At 37.1% G+C, this 19,331-nt stretch overlaps 1 protein-coding gene across 1 annotated transcript in view; it reads right to left on the bottom strand.

The window, feature by feature from the left end:
* The window catches only part of LOC122341316, a 62,701-nt gene extending 44,305 nt beyond the window's left edge, over window positions 1–18,396 (bottom strand). Inside the window, exon 1 of the mRNA XM_043234677.1 lies at window positions 18,241–18,396. Coding sequence (XP_043090612.1) covers window positions 18,241–18,396 — 156 coding nt within the window. The remainder of the gene's footprint in view (window positions 1–18,240) is intronic.
* Between the last annotated feature and the right edge of the window lie 935 nt (window positions 18,397–19,331).

Here is a 19,331-nt window from a genome sequence, read left to right as displayed (position 1 = left end):
ATAAATAAACGGCATAAGTAACGGCGTTATTTTTTCCAGTAACAAGTAATCAAACAAATTACTGTTTCCCCGTTACAACACCGTTCCTGGTAACTGACAATAAAATGCACCGTTACTATAATTTATTATAGGCTCGGTTCATCTTAATGGATGTGCAGTGTAATGTACCTGTATTTGGGGTAAACTCTAGTGTGAAGGGGCACATGTCGCCAATGGCTTTGACTCGCACACGCAAAGAAAGATGCAGAGCTAGATCTCTTACTTAAAACGCAGAATTGGCGCTACATGTAAACGATATTCTTTATTGGATCACAGAGTCAAAATAATGGAGATCCTTTAGAATTCAGCTTTTAAGACCTGCTGGTTTCTCTGGTAATATGCGGAAATAATGTTCCGACAATCTTATTGGCTGGTGCTCATTTCTTGTTATCACTGTTTTGATTTTTGCGAATCTATTTGAGCGAACGCATACAACGTGATTAATGTTCATAAACCCAGCAGCACATTAACCCTAGTGCGTTTTATATCAGTAGTAGAGTTCGTAGCATCACAATTTTATCACAATTAGGCTATTTTTTAAATAGAAACGCTAAATGACAAACGATATCCTAAGCACCACCACCAGTCCTGATAGTTCAGTCAACAAATATACATTTATGGTTATCTTATCATCTTGTAACACTAAATACTAATTGTTATATATATAATGCCCTCTCACATTTTTTTATGAATGCAATTTCAAAAAGTTCAGTGTGATCAATGTCACAATGTTTCCTGGTTTTGGGTCCAAAGCATCCTAATTAATAATGCACACATCTTTCCTCGCTCTGCCTTACCTGTAATTAGCAGTCATGCGTATGCTCTGACTGATGCTGACAGTCAACACCTGAACACATGGACTCTGGAGTACCTGTGTTTAAAAAAATCATTTATGGTAGCTAAAGTGACAAAGGAAACTTGCTAAGGGATACAATGATTCATCTTCCTCCTGAAGACAGAAGGACCGAACAGCTGTTTCCTCTCAGGAGGTTGAAGCCTGGAGCCCCATGCGGAAATCGCATGGCTTTTTGTAGGCTTAATCACAAACAGTAAGACCAGTAATCCACTGTCAGTGGACAAATGACCCTGGCCCCAGAGAAGTGCAATTACTGCTGCACCGACCACAACTCTTCTCACCTAAAACACTTGACCTGAATTTAAAAATGCAGTCATTGCTCTCCACTCGCTATTCTTTTCATGCCAACTTTCCATCGGCCCGTCATACATAACAATAATGAAACACTTTCTGTGGGGTATTATCCAGCAGACACAAATAAAGTGTACCAAAAGTCCTTTCATCTGCCCTGTGGGTCATTAAAAGCGCCTAAGGAAATGCCTCTGCCATGCCCTCATTTATCCGTTAATCCGCTTTAATTAATTCCCTTTCATTTACCTTGGTTAGCAGGAATCAATAGCACAGGTTGCACTTAATTTGACAAATGTTCTTTCTCTTAATCCCACAGTGCTTTAATGGATTTGTGGGGGTCTTTCCTTAAAGTGTGCTGCGTTCTTAATGAGTTGGGCCATCGATCCACCCAAACTTCCCAAAATTTGCTAGCCCCTCATTTTACTGCTATGGGCATAATCATGGGCACAATCAAAACACAGCCAACTTCAGAAAATCGAAAAAGTCCGAAACAAAACATTAGTCAGGAGGCACCACATTTGAGTTTTAAGAGAAGTAAATAAATACCAGGGTTTTTTCGACCTGCCAAGAAAAGAAAAAACAACTTTCATTAGTCAGGAACTCCATAGAACAGTATTAAAATTTGTGAAGATTATATGATCTCTAGGACCTTTATGCAGTTTGTGCCATTGTAAAGATTTGCATTCAACTCATGGTATTAAAGCAGATTGAGGTTCATAAAGATTCTGCCACAAGAGCCTGATAAACAAAATTTCTTTATTGGCATTAATTGCTCTCCAGCAGGCACAGGAAATCAATATAATGTCAGGTTGATGTTGTACATGATGTTTGATAGACATTGCATTTTGGTTGAGAATGAAAATCAGGTTGACGTCAGTTTTTGAAGGCAATCTGAGGTTGACTTAATGTTGGATTTTTGGTTACATAACCTAAAAACAATAAATATGAATGTCAGCTGTACATTGGTATTGGACATCAAATTAACATTTAGATTACAAGTTGAATTGACACTGACGTCGCAACCCAAAATATTAAGCCATGATATTATGTCCCTGCTGGGTTCCATTAAGAATATTAAATATCCATGGAACCATTTTCATCGCACAAATGGTTCTTTGGAGTGAAAAAGGTGTTCTTTAGTTTATTAAAAGGCTCTTCAAACTTCACTGAAAGGTTCTTTAAGGAACCCAAAATGGTTCTTTTATGGCAAAAAAATGGACAGCTTTGCATATGATCAGTTCGATATAAGCTAAAAAAAACAAGGGTTGTATTTAATATGGTGGGGCAGAAAATGGCATATAAAATGAGACTTGTGATTTTGTCTATATTACCAGCTTTCCGTGCAATGACATTTTCTTAACACCAGCATTTTGCATATGATCATCAAGGTCCTGTGACTCACTGATTTAATCACTAAAAATTATAATCTTCTGCCTCCTTGCAATATGTCTCTAACGTCTTTCAAACCAAACCTACACTCTTCTTGGATCATCTTGGATTCACGGAACAAAGAAGCACCGGCACCTTAAGCACACCTGTTTCTCATATTAATATACAGCAGAAGTTTCATAGCCGTGGGTGTACAGATCACAAGTGTGGGACGCAGTTCCTTGAAAGTCAAGAGTATCTTTTTAAAAAGCACTGAATTTTCATTATGATAAATAGTAGTAGTATGTTGATATCTATAGTTTTTTTTATCATTTTAACATTGCTCTGTGCTGTTAAATATTTTTGTAAAAACTTTTTCCCTCAAATTTTCTTTAATGAAATTTAAAAGAACATTTATTTGAAATAGCCTCTTTTGTGATTAGTTAAGTGTTCACTATCACTGACCACATTTCAATTATTATTAGCTTATGCATTGTCCTCATCCTATAAAATCTTATACAAAAATACACAAACTAAAGCAGACCACATTAAACATCACAGGTTAAAAACACAATGTGTTGAAGGTACTTTACAATCTACATCGGAAAAAAAGGAAGCTGAGTTAATAAAGAGAAGCTAAACATGTTGTTTGGCTCTTGACGTAACTTGCCCTTTACATAACAAGAGAAAAAGCTCCTTTTTGCTTGTGTGTTTCAAGTCGAAGGAAACCTTTGATTGTACATGCTCAGTGCTCACAGTTATACATGGTTTTCTCAAGACTTAAAAAGCCATTCCCAAAGGTTTCAATTAGGAAAGCGTGAGGCATCCTAGTGTATTCAGTCTAATAGTAAAGACTGATCTCCTGAGTGTTGGATAAGGGCATTGCTGGTAGTATTGCTCTCACTCTAACTCGGGTTAATTGGGTTCGTCTCAGCTTTTGCCAAAGAGAACAGAGAGGGAGCAGGAAAAATCCCCTTATTGTGAGCTGAAGTTGTTATCCAAGTGTGGAATTCAAATGTGTATTTGTCAGTTCCAGATGCATGCTTTAATATTCCATGTAGGTTCAAAGCGGTGTCAGATACTCAACCCTGAGAGTAGGGCTGCTTGTTGAAGGCCCTCTTGACCATTTTTGGACTTCATTATTTCTCTGTGTGAGTACACAGAAGCAGGGGCTTAGTCGAGCACAGACCCTTAAGGAATGCCACTTTAGAAGCCAACAGAGTAATGTCTTAAAGTTTTTACAAGAAGATTTCAAAGTATCAGCCTATCCCTGGTCCTGTTGTTGCAAAATTTTACAGCTGTCTGGGAGTCTATCTAGAAGTGCTTCTAGGAACTAGTTTAAGCACAGTCATCCATGTGACCCAGCCCTACAAATTACCATCATTTGATGGAAAAGCATCTACAGTACCGTACATGGACCATCAATCTGAAGTTATTTCCCACCACAAACAGTCTAATGCAGGAACAGGTGGATGGGCAGAAATAAAAAGAAACATTTCACACTATTGGTGGAATAATAAACAGTTTGGTGTGCTGATGCCTGAAACGTGGTGAACTCAGGAAAGCATCTGCTTACAGCACTTCACAAACATTAGTAATCTCTCAAAATTATTTCAAAGCATATAGTCTGAAATAATCATGTCTCAAGTCTGACTTCGAGCTATTGAAATCCAGATTTATCTCTTTGCAAGGATGGCTCGTATTACGGGAAATTGTACATCAGCTTCCGTGTACCCACACTGACACTTCATTCATATTTTACTCTTCATTCAGCAACCTGGTAATCTAACAAGAATTTACACCTGGTAGCCCTCACAAAAAGGCAATTAAAGCTAAAATGAGTTTATTTTTAATATTGCTATAATTGCAGCAAACAATGATATGCTGATATTGAGGAAATAATGTAATTCCACTGATCACTTATCAATACACATGACTACTTTACATCTTGCACTTTATTAATGACTTATAAATGTGTGTACAATTTAGGTGCTCAGTTTATTGCTTTAAAGAAGAAAAAGGTAAGTAGCAACTGAATTTTCTTCTGTATTGTGATGAACAATTTGTGCAAGAACAAGAAATGTGATGTGAGACTTGGTTCTGTGCTTTGGTTGTTAAATGGATTTTGCAATGTGAACTCAAAAATGGAGGCAGATGAACAAGCTTGCAGGGGTGGGTTTAAGCAAATTAAATTATTTTGAAAATAGAAACGGTGAATTTTCATTTCATGCTGACTTTTAGACCAGTTGAGTCAAAACCTTATTACTGCAGACGATTTAAAAATAAGATTAGCCCAATCATGACAAAGGAAAACCTTGTTTTAAAAAAAAGGAAGAAAAAAGTTTGTGCTCATGCTGGTTTAATTTAATTTAGATGGGTTGTTTTTTGGAAAAAATTAAATTTTCTTACATGCAACGCATACATACACAAACACACACTCAATATAAATACAAAATATATAGTATTACTTTTAAAAAGCAGCTTTAACATGATTTACTTTTCACTAGCGATCAAACGTTTTTGAAACATTTATAAAAAAATTATATTAATAATATAATGTATATAATAGTAATAATATTTTGCCAATTTTCAAGAAATTCACACATTACTGATTATGATTTTAAGATTGTTGTATCACCTTAATTTTATTTTTATCAAAAATATCTATATTCAAGCCATTGTGTACGAATTGCATCGATAATTTGTTTATATTATAACATGCTTCTTGCAAAAACCACTCAAAAAGGTGGCTCCAAATGACATTCCACACAGACAACCTAAAAACATCTCCTTATAGAAGCTTTGCTCTTTTTACCTCGAGGTACTGGCACCGTTAAGCATACGTGTTTAAAATCAAAAGGGAATACAAGAGTGAGAGATATTCTGGTGATAGCACGGTGATAATTATTCAAGCCTTAGGAATCCCTCATTAGACTGACGAACCACGAATGAGAAGCATACCACAGAATCCGAGACTTCCCACAAAACACAGAGGCAGAAGACAACAACATCCGTGTTAAAACAGAAGTCAAATGCAAATCAAAGGAACGACATCTCGACAGGTAGATTACCACATGGATCACGGAAAACAAACGGCCGCTTTCGCAACCAAATGAATGCCTTGACTTCCATCTTGAATGCATTCTCTTGATTAGTATGGGGCAGAGGCTGTTAGGGTTTTTGGCAGGAGCTGAATTAAATGTAGATGGGAGGGTGTGGAGATGCTCCAGTCTGAATAACTGCAGATGCCAAAAAGAGGCAGGCAGAGAGGGAGGCATATAATCTAAGTCATTATCAGACCTAAATGGACAGAATGTGCAACCATCTCAAACGAACAAAGTGATTTCACAGATCGCTGGTGCCCTTTTCTGGGGATGGCAAATAAATGGCGCCACTATATATTTTTTCCCCCCACTGTGTAAGTTCTCCGTAGTGCAGCTATACAGAGAGCAGTGACCTCCCATCAGGGCGACCCAATCATCTCACACCGCACCTAAATGGAGTTCAGTGATGGAGGTTGTGCTGATGAAATACTGAGTGTAGCTTTCTTTATCAATAAAGGGATCGTCCTGTAGGGTGATGGTACGGCCGATAATGGGATGTGCATCTAGTGCTCGGTGCATCAACAAACTCGACTGAAGATATAATGACTTTAGATGAGGTCAGGTTGCCAGGTTATGGGAACAGTTCACGCACAAACACACACACACACACACACAAAATTGTTCACGTTATTCCAAACTCGTATGATTTTTTCCATTTCGGTGGTGCACAAAAGGAGAAATTTTTAATGATGTGCCGGCTGCTCTTTTCCATCTGGATACTAAAACATAATAAAATCAGTCTATTTGAATTATGAAATACATCCATGATATACAGCCTTGCATGGCTGAAATTATGTTAAACATTCATTATTTACTCATAATCAATCTTTCCAGTGAGCTAAACCGAGTTGAATAAGTCTGATTGGTGAACAATTCATTCTGTTTTTCTAATGTGGTTTAACAGATCCACTGAAATGAATGAGATTTTGTTCACAAATCAGAAAGACATTGCAACCTCTGAACACCATGAAACAACAATTGGGTTCTGTACATGACTCTGCATGTTCATTTTGTTGGTGAACATTAACTGATATCAATTATATTATTCTCCCCATTATCCCACTAGAGTAAATGACTTAAACCCACTTTTGACACAAACAGATTTTGACTCCAGAGCAGATCTGTAATGCAGAGTATTAAAAATAAATGTGTTATATCTTCATCAAAAATAGAACTTAAAACCTGGATGTTCAATACTGAGGAGACTTTTGTCCACATACTGTGCATGTAGGACATATAATGATGTAGTTAAAAGCACAAGCTGTAATTGTGGATACAGAGTGATTTGGACCCATTAAAACAGAGACAAGAAGTGTATGTTTCTGTTTGATATTGCACAATTTAAAAAAAACAAAGATATTAGTTCACGGATGTCTGAAGGCATTTCTACTAGTATTATCACTGCCAGTAATTACAGACTCTGATCGTAAAGAAACATCAAACCAGCCCACCTTATTATAAAGCATTAATGAGTATTCACAGTAATATCTAATTCAGCTGATTATATTATCACAGATATGAATGTTGATGAGAACAAATTTAATTTGCTACTACACCACATCTAATCTGCCGTGATTAAGCTTTATTAGAATGTAAAATGAGCACAGACTATCATATATAATATTTTCCAGGGCAAATTAAATCTTTTCTTTTGTAAATAAATTGGCAATACATTTTGCCTTATGCTTCAAATTGGGAACGTCCTTCAAAACATATGGTCACAGTTAATGATGAAATTGGGTCACTTTGTATTGGTTTGAAGTGAATAGAGGGTTATGCAGTCATTCATTTTGCTATGTAGCAACATTGTGTTTCTTTGCACTAAGTATTGATTTTTTTTTCCTGACATCATTTTTTAAAGTGGTTTCTGATCCCCTTTTGTCTTTAGAGCCTCATGTCTCAAAGCTTTCAAAAACTGCCAAATGCTTTGAACTTTTTTTCTAGGTAGAGTCTGACATGTCTGCAATGGCAAAACAAAGTGCCCATGTAGAATTCCACACCTTTAACAGATGCTTCCAACAGCAGATGATTCATTGATTGTGTCCAAACATCTATCGTTATTCGTTAAGAGGAATGAAGAGGTCAACCCCTTTTATGAAAACATAAAGAAAGGTTAAAATTGTTAAAATGTACTTTGGAACCACAAACCCTTCACTACTGATCATACTGATCTCTGACGTCAAAGGCAGGAAACAGGGTAAATTTGTTATATTTTATTATATTACATTACATTACATTATCCAGGGATGTTGAATGCTTGAATCTGATTGGTTGACAAACATACAAACAAGGTGTGCAGTTATTTTCATTACATGGATGTTAAGGTTGCCTTGCAAAGTGCATTTAAAATCATTTAATGCACAGCTAGCCATTGATTATACCGCTTATTCCATGGTCATTTGTTATAGACAATATCTAGGCTATTTTATTAATAGCAGTGACGGGAGATTGCTGACAAGTTTGTTTGTGTGCATGTGTGTGTGTGGGCTAGTGTGCATCAATTAAAGCAGCGCATTAATATGGAACAGTGAATAAACTGACAGACTGAACTACCTGTGCATTAAAAGTTTTTACTGCATACCTGCCAGCCAATCAGAATCGAGTATTCAGAAAGACCATGGAATAATACTTATACATTATATTAGAACGCGTCACACTTTTAAGAAGCTCCGAAAAATTGTCACTAATAAAACATCTAAAATACACTGAATAAAAATGAGTCATTTAACCCTATACAGCATACTATATCACAATTGACGCTGCAAAATCATAATTCCTCCAAATGATTAATAGGATCAAAATATGAATGTTTTCTGATTGACAATACAGGCATTATTAAAATTAAATTCCAAATTTCTTTATAGTCAAATGTCAATTTTCAGGTCATGGTTCATGTATATTTTTGCTGAGAAATCTTTAATGACATTATAAAACACAGTAAACATAAGAATAACTTCTATATTAATAATATTCAATATGAACACTGAAGTAACTTAGGTTTACTTGATAATACATACTTTTTTTATAAAAAAATCATTTTCAAATGTATCAAATATAATACATCAGGCTATTGATGACTGATTATTTATAAATCTCTCAATCATTACTGTATTGCATTGAATTATACATTTTGCTCCTCACACTTAAAATATAGAAATATCATATTACTAAGAAGTCATTAGGCAATATAGTGATATTTATAAGCATTTTGATTAGTCAGTAGATGTGAGTCATAAAAACCTGATGAATCATAGCATATTCAACATTTAACATTTCTGACATTTATTCCATATGCCAGACTTTACATGTTTAAAAACAGGACTCATTTTATTTGTTTAAAATCAGCTAAATCCAGCATCAGTTGATATTTTTCTCAATTTCCAATTGAGATTTTTTTCTTCTGTATAATGTAGTTCAAAAACCAGTAAAGACTGACTACCAAAACTTGACCCATAAGGTGGGAAGTATAAAGAGCACTTTCTAAAATGCACTAAATCTCAACATTAAAAAAATAGAGCAGGAAGTTGATCAGTGAGCCATAAATGCCCAGTGATGTAATGTCTGTGGTCCAGCAAAGGCATCATTAAATGACTGCAGTACGAGATGAGTCATACCAGCTGAGCATTTAAAGAGCAGACTTATGCCTTGCAAATGAGTAGGTAAGTCTAATGATAAAAAATGGGGTTTTCTATAAGAAATGATCCAAGGCACACACTCGCCTTCTTTTTCCGGTGCCCGAGTGTCGCTTCAGTCCTCATTTTCTTGCAGCTTTACTGGAAATGATTGGATTAGCCATACACATTTCATCTCCAGCGTGTTCACATTCCACCGCAATTAGTCATTCTGAACAGACAGGCAGCAGAATAAAGCCACTGAGCCACAGTCATCACAGCCACTCTTATCACACGAGTCACACCAGTTAGGAGAAATTTACAGGGCTGGAGGTCCTGCTTAGCCTCAGACTAAATGGAAGACAAAAGGTTTTAGTTGTCATGACAATTAGATGGAGTCTCAGAGCTGAGTAGGTTTTGATTGCCTGAAGTTATTAGCTGGCGGTAATTAAGTTTGCATTATTCTCTCCCGACAGCAGTTTTGCTTCAACACTAGTCTGTCCTCTGCAAGCACAGCCAATGCATGGACCAAATCCCCTTCTGCATAATGGCACACTCTGATTTTTTTTTTTTTATTCATCTGACCCTTTTCATCCTGGAAAAAAACAGCCACTTTAAATAAATCCAGCAAAAAATGGTTGATGTGAAGAAAACTAGACGGAAAAGGTCAAGTCGTGTTCAATAGCGTGACCTGAAACTGAAAATGTTTGACATTCATTGACCATAAAACTACTTTGATATTTTTGTTTTTGCCATGTCTGTTCCAGAATAGTGCACTTGCTGTTCCCCAGTGTGCATTATGGAAAATATATTAAGTATGTTGTAGTGTCTGTCCCCTTTCCTGCTGGGAATATTTATGTGCATGATGGGTATAGTAGCTCCAGGGAGTGTGCATCACACGTCTCAATGTATAGAGCAAGACTAACTTTTTTTTGCCCTGCAGAAGAAAGTCATACAGGTTTAGAAAGACATGAGCATCAATAAATGATGACATTCATTTTCAATTTTTGGGTGAACTATCCCTTCATGCCTCGAGATTTATGGTGGTGATGAAAATAAATCAAAGCGATTCAGTGGAATCTAGCTGTACTTTCCTTGCCGTTGAAGTCTATTTCTGTCATAATTGAAACATTCAGGTATTTGATACATGTGCAATTGTGACTTCCGTAGACATACTCTACATGAACAGCAAAAAAGCAATGCTTTTCTAGGAATGTTTGTGATGTAAATGAAAAGAGAGAGAAAAAATTAAATAGAATTAATTTTGGGGGTGGGGGTGGGTTCCCAAAAAATGAGAGAAAATACAAACTAAGACAAGTTAGGAAAAAGTAAAAACAAAATGATGTAATATAATTATAATTACTATTTATAACAGGTCACATGATACTGCTGGAGATGAAAATATATCTTTAGTGGGGAAACAGAAGCAAATTTTGTTTAATTCTATTTTTGTCAAACTCAGAATGTTGAGGTTTGTGCTTCTTGTATAAACAATCTTAAATAAAAGTCAAATGGGAAATGCATTTTTCTAACACATTTGGTATTTTCTGGCTTTAAGGATAAACCTAGCAAAGTCTGCTGAGGTTCATGCTTAAAACAAGAAAAATACAAGTGGCATTAGGAAAAAACACACACAGAGATAACTTTACATTAAACAAATGTATTATAATCAATTACCATTTATAATGAGTTACAAAATATTTTAATGCATTAATATACAAAGTAATATTGTCCCACAACATTTTGCTACAGTAAAAAAATGATGCATGTCAACTCTGATAAAGCAAGAGGCAATATACAGAATATTCAGAACCATATTTTTGACTTAAAATCCTACTTATGCTTTTTCCATATTTCTATATTCTCTCTTCATGCCAATAAAGGCAGCAGAACAAACCTTGCTCTCAAGGACACCGCGACTCAGAAAGGCAGCACTTGTCTGCACTTGTAAAAACAGCTACCTCCAAAGTCTGCCTTTCCCTGAAGCAGCAGCAGCAGCAGCAAGCAAGGTGGTTTTTCAGGGATACTTTGTGCTTTTACAAGACGGGGCGACTTCAACTGGAGAGCTTACCAGTCACACGCTCGCCTCTAGGAGAGCGTCGGCCCCCAGGTAGAGTCATGCAGGTGGAAACAGAATGTGTCAGTGCCTAGATCATACTAATGCAAGCCACCCAATGTCCTCTCATTCCTCCGAGGGTGCAAAGCAATACTCGTCTGCAGCATACAAAGAGGATAACAGAATAACTCCTCTGGTGCAAATCACACTAAGATGACATATCGGTGCCTCCACACACTCCACACAGGTTTCCTTCACTCAAAAGCCCAAATCCACCACTGGAAAGATGGCAGTTAATTTACAGAGTCAAAACGTCACCAAGTGACCCCAAAACACCTCCATTGTTAACGTCTATCTAAAAAGCATGCTTTGAAGTGCCCCAGATGGTGCTCTGCGTTATTATTCATGCTTGTTGTTTGGGTAGACGCATGACCTGTAGCTACTGCACAGAACTGCTTTGCGGTGAGTGTCAACAGTAAACATGTGAGCTTTGCTTTGCAACTTCAAAGCCGCTGAAAGTCTCAGTACACAGCCCCCCATCCCCTAAAGAGTTCATTTGAATTTCGCCTGCTTCTCTTTTAACTGCAACACAACAAAAAGCTTACAAGAGCTCTATATTTGTATTGCAGAGGTTTTGTTCGGGGGGGTTGGGGGGTTGGTGGAGAAAAAGAACAATTGTTGCAAACGCTAATTATTGGGATTCTTACCCTTTTTTGCAGAATATTCAGTTTTATTTTTTCTTAATTGATGCAAAACTTTAAAAAGAGCATGCTCAGCACGGGTTCATTTGCTGTATGTAATGGTGTGCATTATGTGTATTGTTCCCTCTTCTATTTTAAAGAAATTACAGACCGTGCTTTTGTGTGTTATGTTTTTTTCCCTGTGACTAACTGGCTCTACTTATTTTGTCAATGGGATAACAGTTACTGCACATGAATGGACAACAGTGGCACTCCAATGCGCTTATGGCACCGAAGGATCAAGGATCACACTAACAGGTTGAATTTAGGCAGCAGAACCCAACGTGGTCTGTTCATTTCATGGTTGAACACCAGTAGTTCTCACCAGCCCGCTGTTACTCTTTTGTTTCAGAGCTCTTTGCCGGCGAAATAACAGCTTTTCTTTGAACAAAGCTGACAAACTCTGCTTATAGATGACTGGCATGAATGCAAATGTATTTTCACAGTCACATTCTGACTACGGGAAATCAAGAGTTCATTCGAACAAACTCCGAAGATTCAGAGCAGAGGTGGCTGAAAAGGGCCAAGCAGATTACCCAGCTTACCCTTGACTGCTCCAATGTCTTGTTAGCACTAATGAAACAGATTTTAAAGGTCACACTAGCTGCACACATCATCTGTTCTCACCAAATACTGTAAGTATACTTTAGTCTCTGAATTTCAAACCTGCTGTTTGATCAACTATTATCGAATGACTGAGTGGCCGAGAGAAAACGCCACAGGCAGCTTCCTCTGAGCAGCTGAAATAAAGGGAGGTTAAATATCCAATTTCACTCCGTTGGTTTTTCCTCACAGAAAGTAAATATACATGGTGAAATTGCTGCTGATGTGTTCAGCAGAATAAGAGATTGTATTCGAAGAGGAATATAGTGTTTCCGGGGAAAAAAATCATTTCAATTAAAGAATTAATTCAAGTCACGCTAGCTATGTAGGCTGTAAAATTGTATGCATGGGCCACAACTTTCCCCTTCTTGATTGATCTAACAATTATATTTGTATGGCTCAGAAACAGTGGGAATGTAATAAGCTTTCTTCTAATATTGCTGGAATGACCCTTCATGCTAGATGAGCATTTTGAAGCACTCAGTTCCACGGCACAGCTGGGAGAATGGGCTTTATGAAATAAAACGCTGTGACTCGTCTTCCATAAACAGAGCGTATCTTTGTGTCAGTGCACTAATAACTTTCGGCAATGCGCTCATGCTATGTAATGGGCTGGGGAAGAAATGATTAAGTGCATTCTCTTTCATTTCTCCTAACTCCGCCTCTCCAAACCACCAAGTCGAATGAGCCCGATGATTTATAATTGATGACAGCTCACTGTCTATGGGTGAGAGGGTTTTCATTAATATCACAATGAAGCCAATCTTCCAGCTCTCCTCGATTGTCTTCAGATCCCACAGAGACCGAATATACAGTGGCAGACTGCGCTGCCCTCTCTTCACCGCTTCTGCAAGCAAGTCCGAAAAGTCTTGTTCCCATTTGCCATCTTTATCCAATAATTATCATTAAAGATATATCAGAAATAAATATTTCAGAGGCTTACGTAAATGCTCTCAGAGTGATGTGGATTAAGTCGTAGGAGCGTATTGAAAAGCACCAGACAGAACCAAGAAAACCTTTGAATTTCATTACCCAAGATGGGAAGCACAGTGTCTTGGCTTTCATTACAAGACACGCTGCGTCAAGTGAGTTGAGTAGCACCAGGCAATTCAGTTAAGAAGGCATCCCAGGGTTTTCTGGGAGAGGCCTAATGTCACTCCAGATATATCTTCCCAGTACAGATGGAGGGCTCCATCCCTTTCCACAGATCCACTGGCAAGGTTTTTGAAGCAACCTCAGCATGGGTCTTCCTTGCAGTTTTGCATAGACAGCTTACTTCCTTATCATTATCTCTAAAGCAGCCCCTTAAATGAAGAAAAAAGCCGGCACATTTAAGGCACTTTTGCACAAACACATACGTGACTGCTGGTTTAAACCGCAATTACACCCAAAGGACTGGAGAGAAAAGTGCACCCTTAATACTTCGGCATGTGATAATTGTGCAGGACATTAGCAGAGCTCGCTTTCTCTCTGTGGCAAGGACGAGATAAGTAGCCCTGCCATGGTGTACTGTCAGCAGGGTAAGTGTGAATGATGACCACAGCGGCGCTCGGCTTAGGAACATCTCCTTCACCCCTGGCTCTGTCCCCTTCGCTGAGCTCTGAGATACCAGAGGACTGGCCTCATTTGGATGCTGGCTTCCTTTTCAACTCCCCATACCATTGCTCACCACAAAAGCAGCACACAGATCCAATGACAGCATGCCGCCACACGTGCGATTTTTATTCAGAACGACAAAGCACTCCACCATCTGCAGCAGTACTCCCGTTGTTACCCATATGTGGAAGTTTAGAACTTGACATGGGCCAAGCACACCAAAGTCTATATGTCTTTTACTGTATTTCACCAATGGCATAATATGTACATTTTGTAAAGGCATGTTAGTGAACTATTTTATGAACTAGCTAATCTATGCATATGTTTGTTTTTGTCTCCAAACTTTGGCTGAAACAACTTCTCTCTAGTGATGCATGCTAGACTTCTCCAGTCCGCTTAAAGCCGGCATGAAATGGAGTCTTTTTTTTTCTCTTGTGGTGTATATCCAGGTTAAATTGCTTCTTGAACTAGAAAAAGGTAGGGAGCGACACTTGACTTCGTCTATCTGAAATTGGTTGAATCAAAGTTCGTTGTCATTCGCTAACTGCTGCAAACATGTGTGAGTGACATGATTGGTAGCTGAAGGAAAAACATTATTGTCCTGGTCTTGCGCTGGACCATACATCATGAGAAAAGAGAAGTCAATCTAGCTTTTGATTAAATATGAGGACAAATGTATTTAAAAAAAAGACATAATAAAAAAAATAGGAATTGTCAAACTAATTTTAATTTCACAGTAACTTTAAACCTCGCCAATTCACAATAGACTGCAAGCTCACACTTGTTTAAATGAAACGCCCACATCTTGAAATCCAGTCAACAACTGATGGAAAGAAGCAAGCCTATGCCCTACATTTTCTCTGATATTCCACTACACTTGTATATATGTCACAATATGGAAGAAAAAAATATGTTGCTACTTCTGTTCATTTCAACATCTCCACAGTAGAACACAATGGATTTTGAGCGCAAGGAAAGAAAACTGAATGATGAAGAAACTTCATGAGCAACTGATGGCAAGGTCCAGTCAGCTATTTGCTTTCAATCCACTATGTTCAGATTCGGATAAAACCTGGCATGAAACTTAACAACAAATCTTGTTTTTTTTTTTTTTTTTTTGGTTCCAGTGTTGTCAAAATTACTGCATTTTTCTTTTGTCAGGCATTACGGAGGTCTTATTAGAAGTGATTTGAAAGTTAGGCTTCATGAACTCAAGAAGGGCTCAGGCTCTCGCTGCCTGTAATTTGATCCAATTAAAAAGCTTTGATGAGGAAGCCTCCTTCAACTGTCATTGAAGGAAGATAATGGTTTGGATTTCTGTTTATGGCTCAGCTATTCATTTATGGCAAGCAGGGGCAAATCATATTTAACGGTGTCTTAAACCGAAGTTTTTTTGGGAGGAGGGGGCACGATTATTATTATTTAATCTTTTTTTTTTTCTTACTAAACTCATGGACAGCATTAACCACAACACAATAAAGAAGCACCTCGCCCCCGAAACAATCAATGAGTACAGAGGGAGACAGATGGACTGTTTCACAACATGATCACACCTATCTCAGCAGCTCGAATTAGACCCATCACACTTAGTCCTCCTCTGTGGACGTGTCTTCGGCAACAAAGCATGTCTAATTCAGAAAGCAAAAAAAAAAAGAGAGACAGAGCAAAACGTTTAAATGAGCCGGAAAATGTAATGCACCTGCCCAAGCCTCTTTGATGGGAGTCCATTGACTCTGATATGAATGTAGGATTTATGTGGCCATTTATGTATGCTGCGTTACGGCTGAAGGAGCATGGCCCTGTTCTATTACATGAGTTAACACTTCTGCAGAGATCACCTGAGACCTGCCTGACGTTTTCCCATCCCCCGCGCTCGCTCTCGCTCTCTCCCTCCTACTCCTCTGCTCTGGAGTGTGCTGAATGCCTGATTTCTCCCTGACAAGATGATCACATTATCCATGGCAATTTAAATCAGATAGACACTGGCAGGTTAAGGATTATCAGACGATGCAGTGCAGGAAGGCCTTACGCTAACACCATATTCTAATACGGGTGATAAAAAGACACTTAAACCCTGAGCAGAGGGGTGCTTTAAGCAAGTAATATCTTTTAGGTGAAAACATTTGAAAGAAGTTTAACGAGGTAGTTTCGTTCAGCTATTGTAATTGTATATGAAAATTCTGGACATATAAAATTAGATTTTAAATAGGGGAAGCACCTCGAATAAAAGCATGAATTAAATATGATCAGGATGAGAGACAGAGCAAGTTCAACTTCACTGTTTGCTAAAGAGCGGAAGGGTTTAACTGGGCTTCAAGGTCAAGGTTTAGTCCAAATCTACAGCTCACTGACATTCTCCTCCTGCTCGTGACAATAGGTATAGATTTTAAATTATGAAACAGTCATAAAGAAAAAAAATAGGATTTATCATTATATTATAAAACTATATTGGTATAACTGATGGGCTACAGTGCAACAGTGCCCTCCATTTATTAGTTGCTTTGGTTCAGGAAGTTTCTTTTTTGTTTTGTTTTGCTTTGTTTTGTTTAAGAATAAGAATTTCTTTGAAAAGAAAGTCTTTGTTAAAGAATTACAACCCATGAACCAAACCAATCAGATACAAGGTGAATTACAACATTATTAACCTTGATTTGAAGCAAAAAATAAAGTTAAAAAATCAGACAAAAATAGGACCTTACCTAAAAACTAAAATAAAAAATTACAAAAATAAAATAGTCGATATAGAAACAATATTTAACATTTATTGCAAACAATTTTATGCAAAAAAAAAAAAAAAAAAGAAAAATTAATGGGATTTTTCTTTTAAAAGAATTAGAAGCCATGAATCAAACCCCAACTAGCTACGAGGTGAACTGCAACATTACAAACTTAAGCAAAAAAAAAAAAAAAAATCAATAAGTTTAAAAATAAATGTACAAGGCCGTGTTATGTTAGACATGTCAATGTAATTTAAAAAAGAAAACAGTTGATCTGTAGAAGTAATATTTAACATTTATTGCAACAATTTAAAAATACACATTTAAGAAGTAATAAGTAATATTGCTAGTAATAATTTTTCTTCAAGAACACCATGTTGCAATAGACATTTGGTTAAAATGTCCAATTACCCTTGTTGTGCATTCAAAATGCAGAACAGATATTCTTCTGTGCAATTTAAATATTTCAAACATATATAATAACATAACATATCACATTAGTTACAGCAACAACTATCATGAACTAACAATGTCCAATTTATTAAACTTTCTTTGCAAAATATTGTTAACGACAAGTTAATGAAGTAAACTAATGTTAACATTAGTGTTTATAGATATTTAGCCATTTTTGTAACATTGAAAATATACAGGAAATAAAAAAGAAACTTCTACTGGCAAAACCTCAAAGTGGCTTCCTTATGCGTTCAGAAAACAAAACAAAGCTGAAAGAAAATAAAGAAAAGGGGGGTTTTTTACAGCAGTTTAACAATGAAAACATCACTTTTCACAAAAATGACTTTTTTAGTCAAGCAAACGATAATTTATAAGCCAAGCAAAGCAGAATAATACATTTAATTGTTGTTTTCTTCCCCTATGTTTAGAGATGTGGCACAAAAAAAAGAGTCTCTGTTGGCAATGCAAAAACGTTGAACTACGATGAACTAAACAGTCACCTGGATCTCAAATGATACGTTCTTGGAAAAAACGGTGACATTTTCCTGCATCAGGACGGCTTTGCTTTAATGACATGGCATTGCTAGAAAATAATTCAACCACTGACAAAGAGGTTTGGTTCTCTAAGTTGAAGTAATGCTGAAGGAGCACCGTCAGTTCAAGAGAGATCGCAAATGATAGCAGTGGTATCTCCAAAGGACCCACTCAGACAAGTAGGCCAAGAGTCGACCAGACGATGGCTTCAGCTCATCAGACGGAGGACTGCAGATCCCTAATAGGGCTCAAAGAAACAGAAGACATCTTACCTGGGCTCTGACCTCAAACACACCGGCTGGCCTTGGAACCTCCTTCCACTGCAGGCCGTGGGAACAGATTGTTTCAATTACCACAATCCTCACGTACCAAAGTCCCCCCGACACCGACTGCATCCACGCGCTAGAAAGGGATTTGGGAAGCAACATGTGGCACCAGAGCACTGGGGGCCAACGCTTTCCTACACCAATCTATATTCTGTTTGAACCCAGAGATCTCTCCGAACTAGCATCCCCCAATAGTCTCAGATTTTCTTTAGATCAAACGTCTGTCCATAAGCACAGATTTGTGTGGTTTTCACTTGCTCTCTAAACGTAAAGCGAAATCACTTGTGAGCGCGTACTTCTAAACTAGATACAATTTTTCTCTCATTTTCAACTTATAAGCATGGAATAGATGCTTGAATTTTTATCCCTGTACAGTGGCTTGTAGAGCTGTGGCTGTATATAATGATCATGGATGTATATTTAGGTATAGATCAAATTTCATGAATCATGAATTATCAAAATATTTCTAATAATAAAAAAAAGTAAGTCTGTCTATAGTTTGTGTTTCAGAATATAATACTTTGCATTCAAAATAATTGAATAAAATTAGCTGGACATTTTTAAATAAAATAACAGTGCATTCAACTTTAAACACCTCAAGTACGTATTCAATTAATTACTGACCCTCATCTCATTTTAAACCAGTAAGCTCATTTTTATTGTTTATTTTATTTTATTATTTTACAACTGACACGCTCAAGGCCCAGAAAGGTAGCTAGGACATTGTTAAGCTAGTCTACGTGAGGTATGTGAATGCAAACCATTTATTTTAGCTACATTTTAAAAAATGCTGAAAGTCAGTCGGCTAAATTTGTTTGCTTCAATGGAGCTGAAATAAACTGATTGCAACTACTTACCTTAAAGAGTTATTTCACCCCAAAATGAACACTTTGTCACTTCATACTTTTTAGGACCTTGACAGTTTTCATAACTTGGCAGTCAAAGGGACAATCACAAGCCTCTCGGTTTTCATCCAAAAAAAAATAATTAAATTACGTTATCTTAAAAAGCTTTTACAGGTTTGAAAGTAAATGATT

This window comes from Puntigrus tetrazona, chromosome 3 (assembly GCF_018831695.1).
Source record: "Puntigrus tetrazona isolate hp1 chromosome 3, ASM1883169v1, whole genome shotgun sequence".
NCBI classification, from domain to species: Eukaryota; Metazoa; Chordata; class Actinopteri; order Cypriniformes; family Cyprinidae; genus Puntigrus; species Puntigrus tetrazona.
This window is presented reverse-complemented; position numbering and strand designations above follow the sequence as displayed.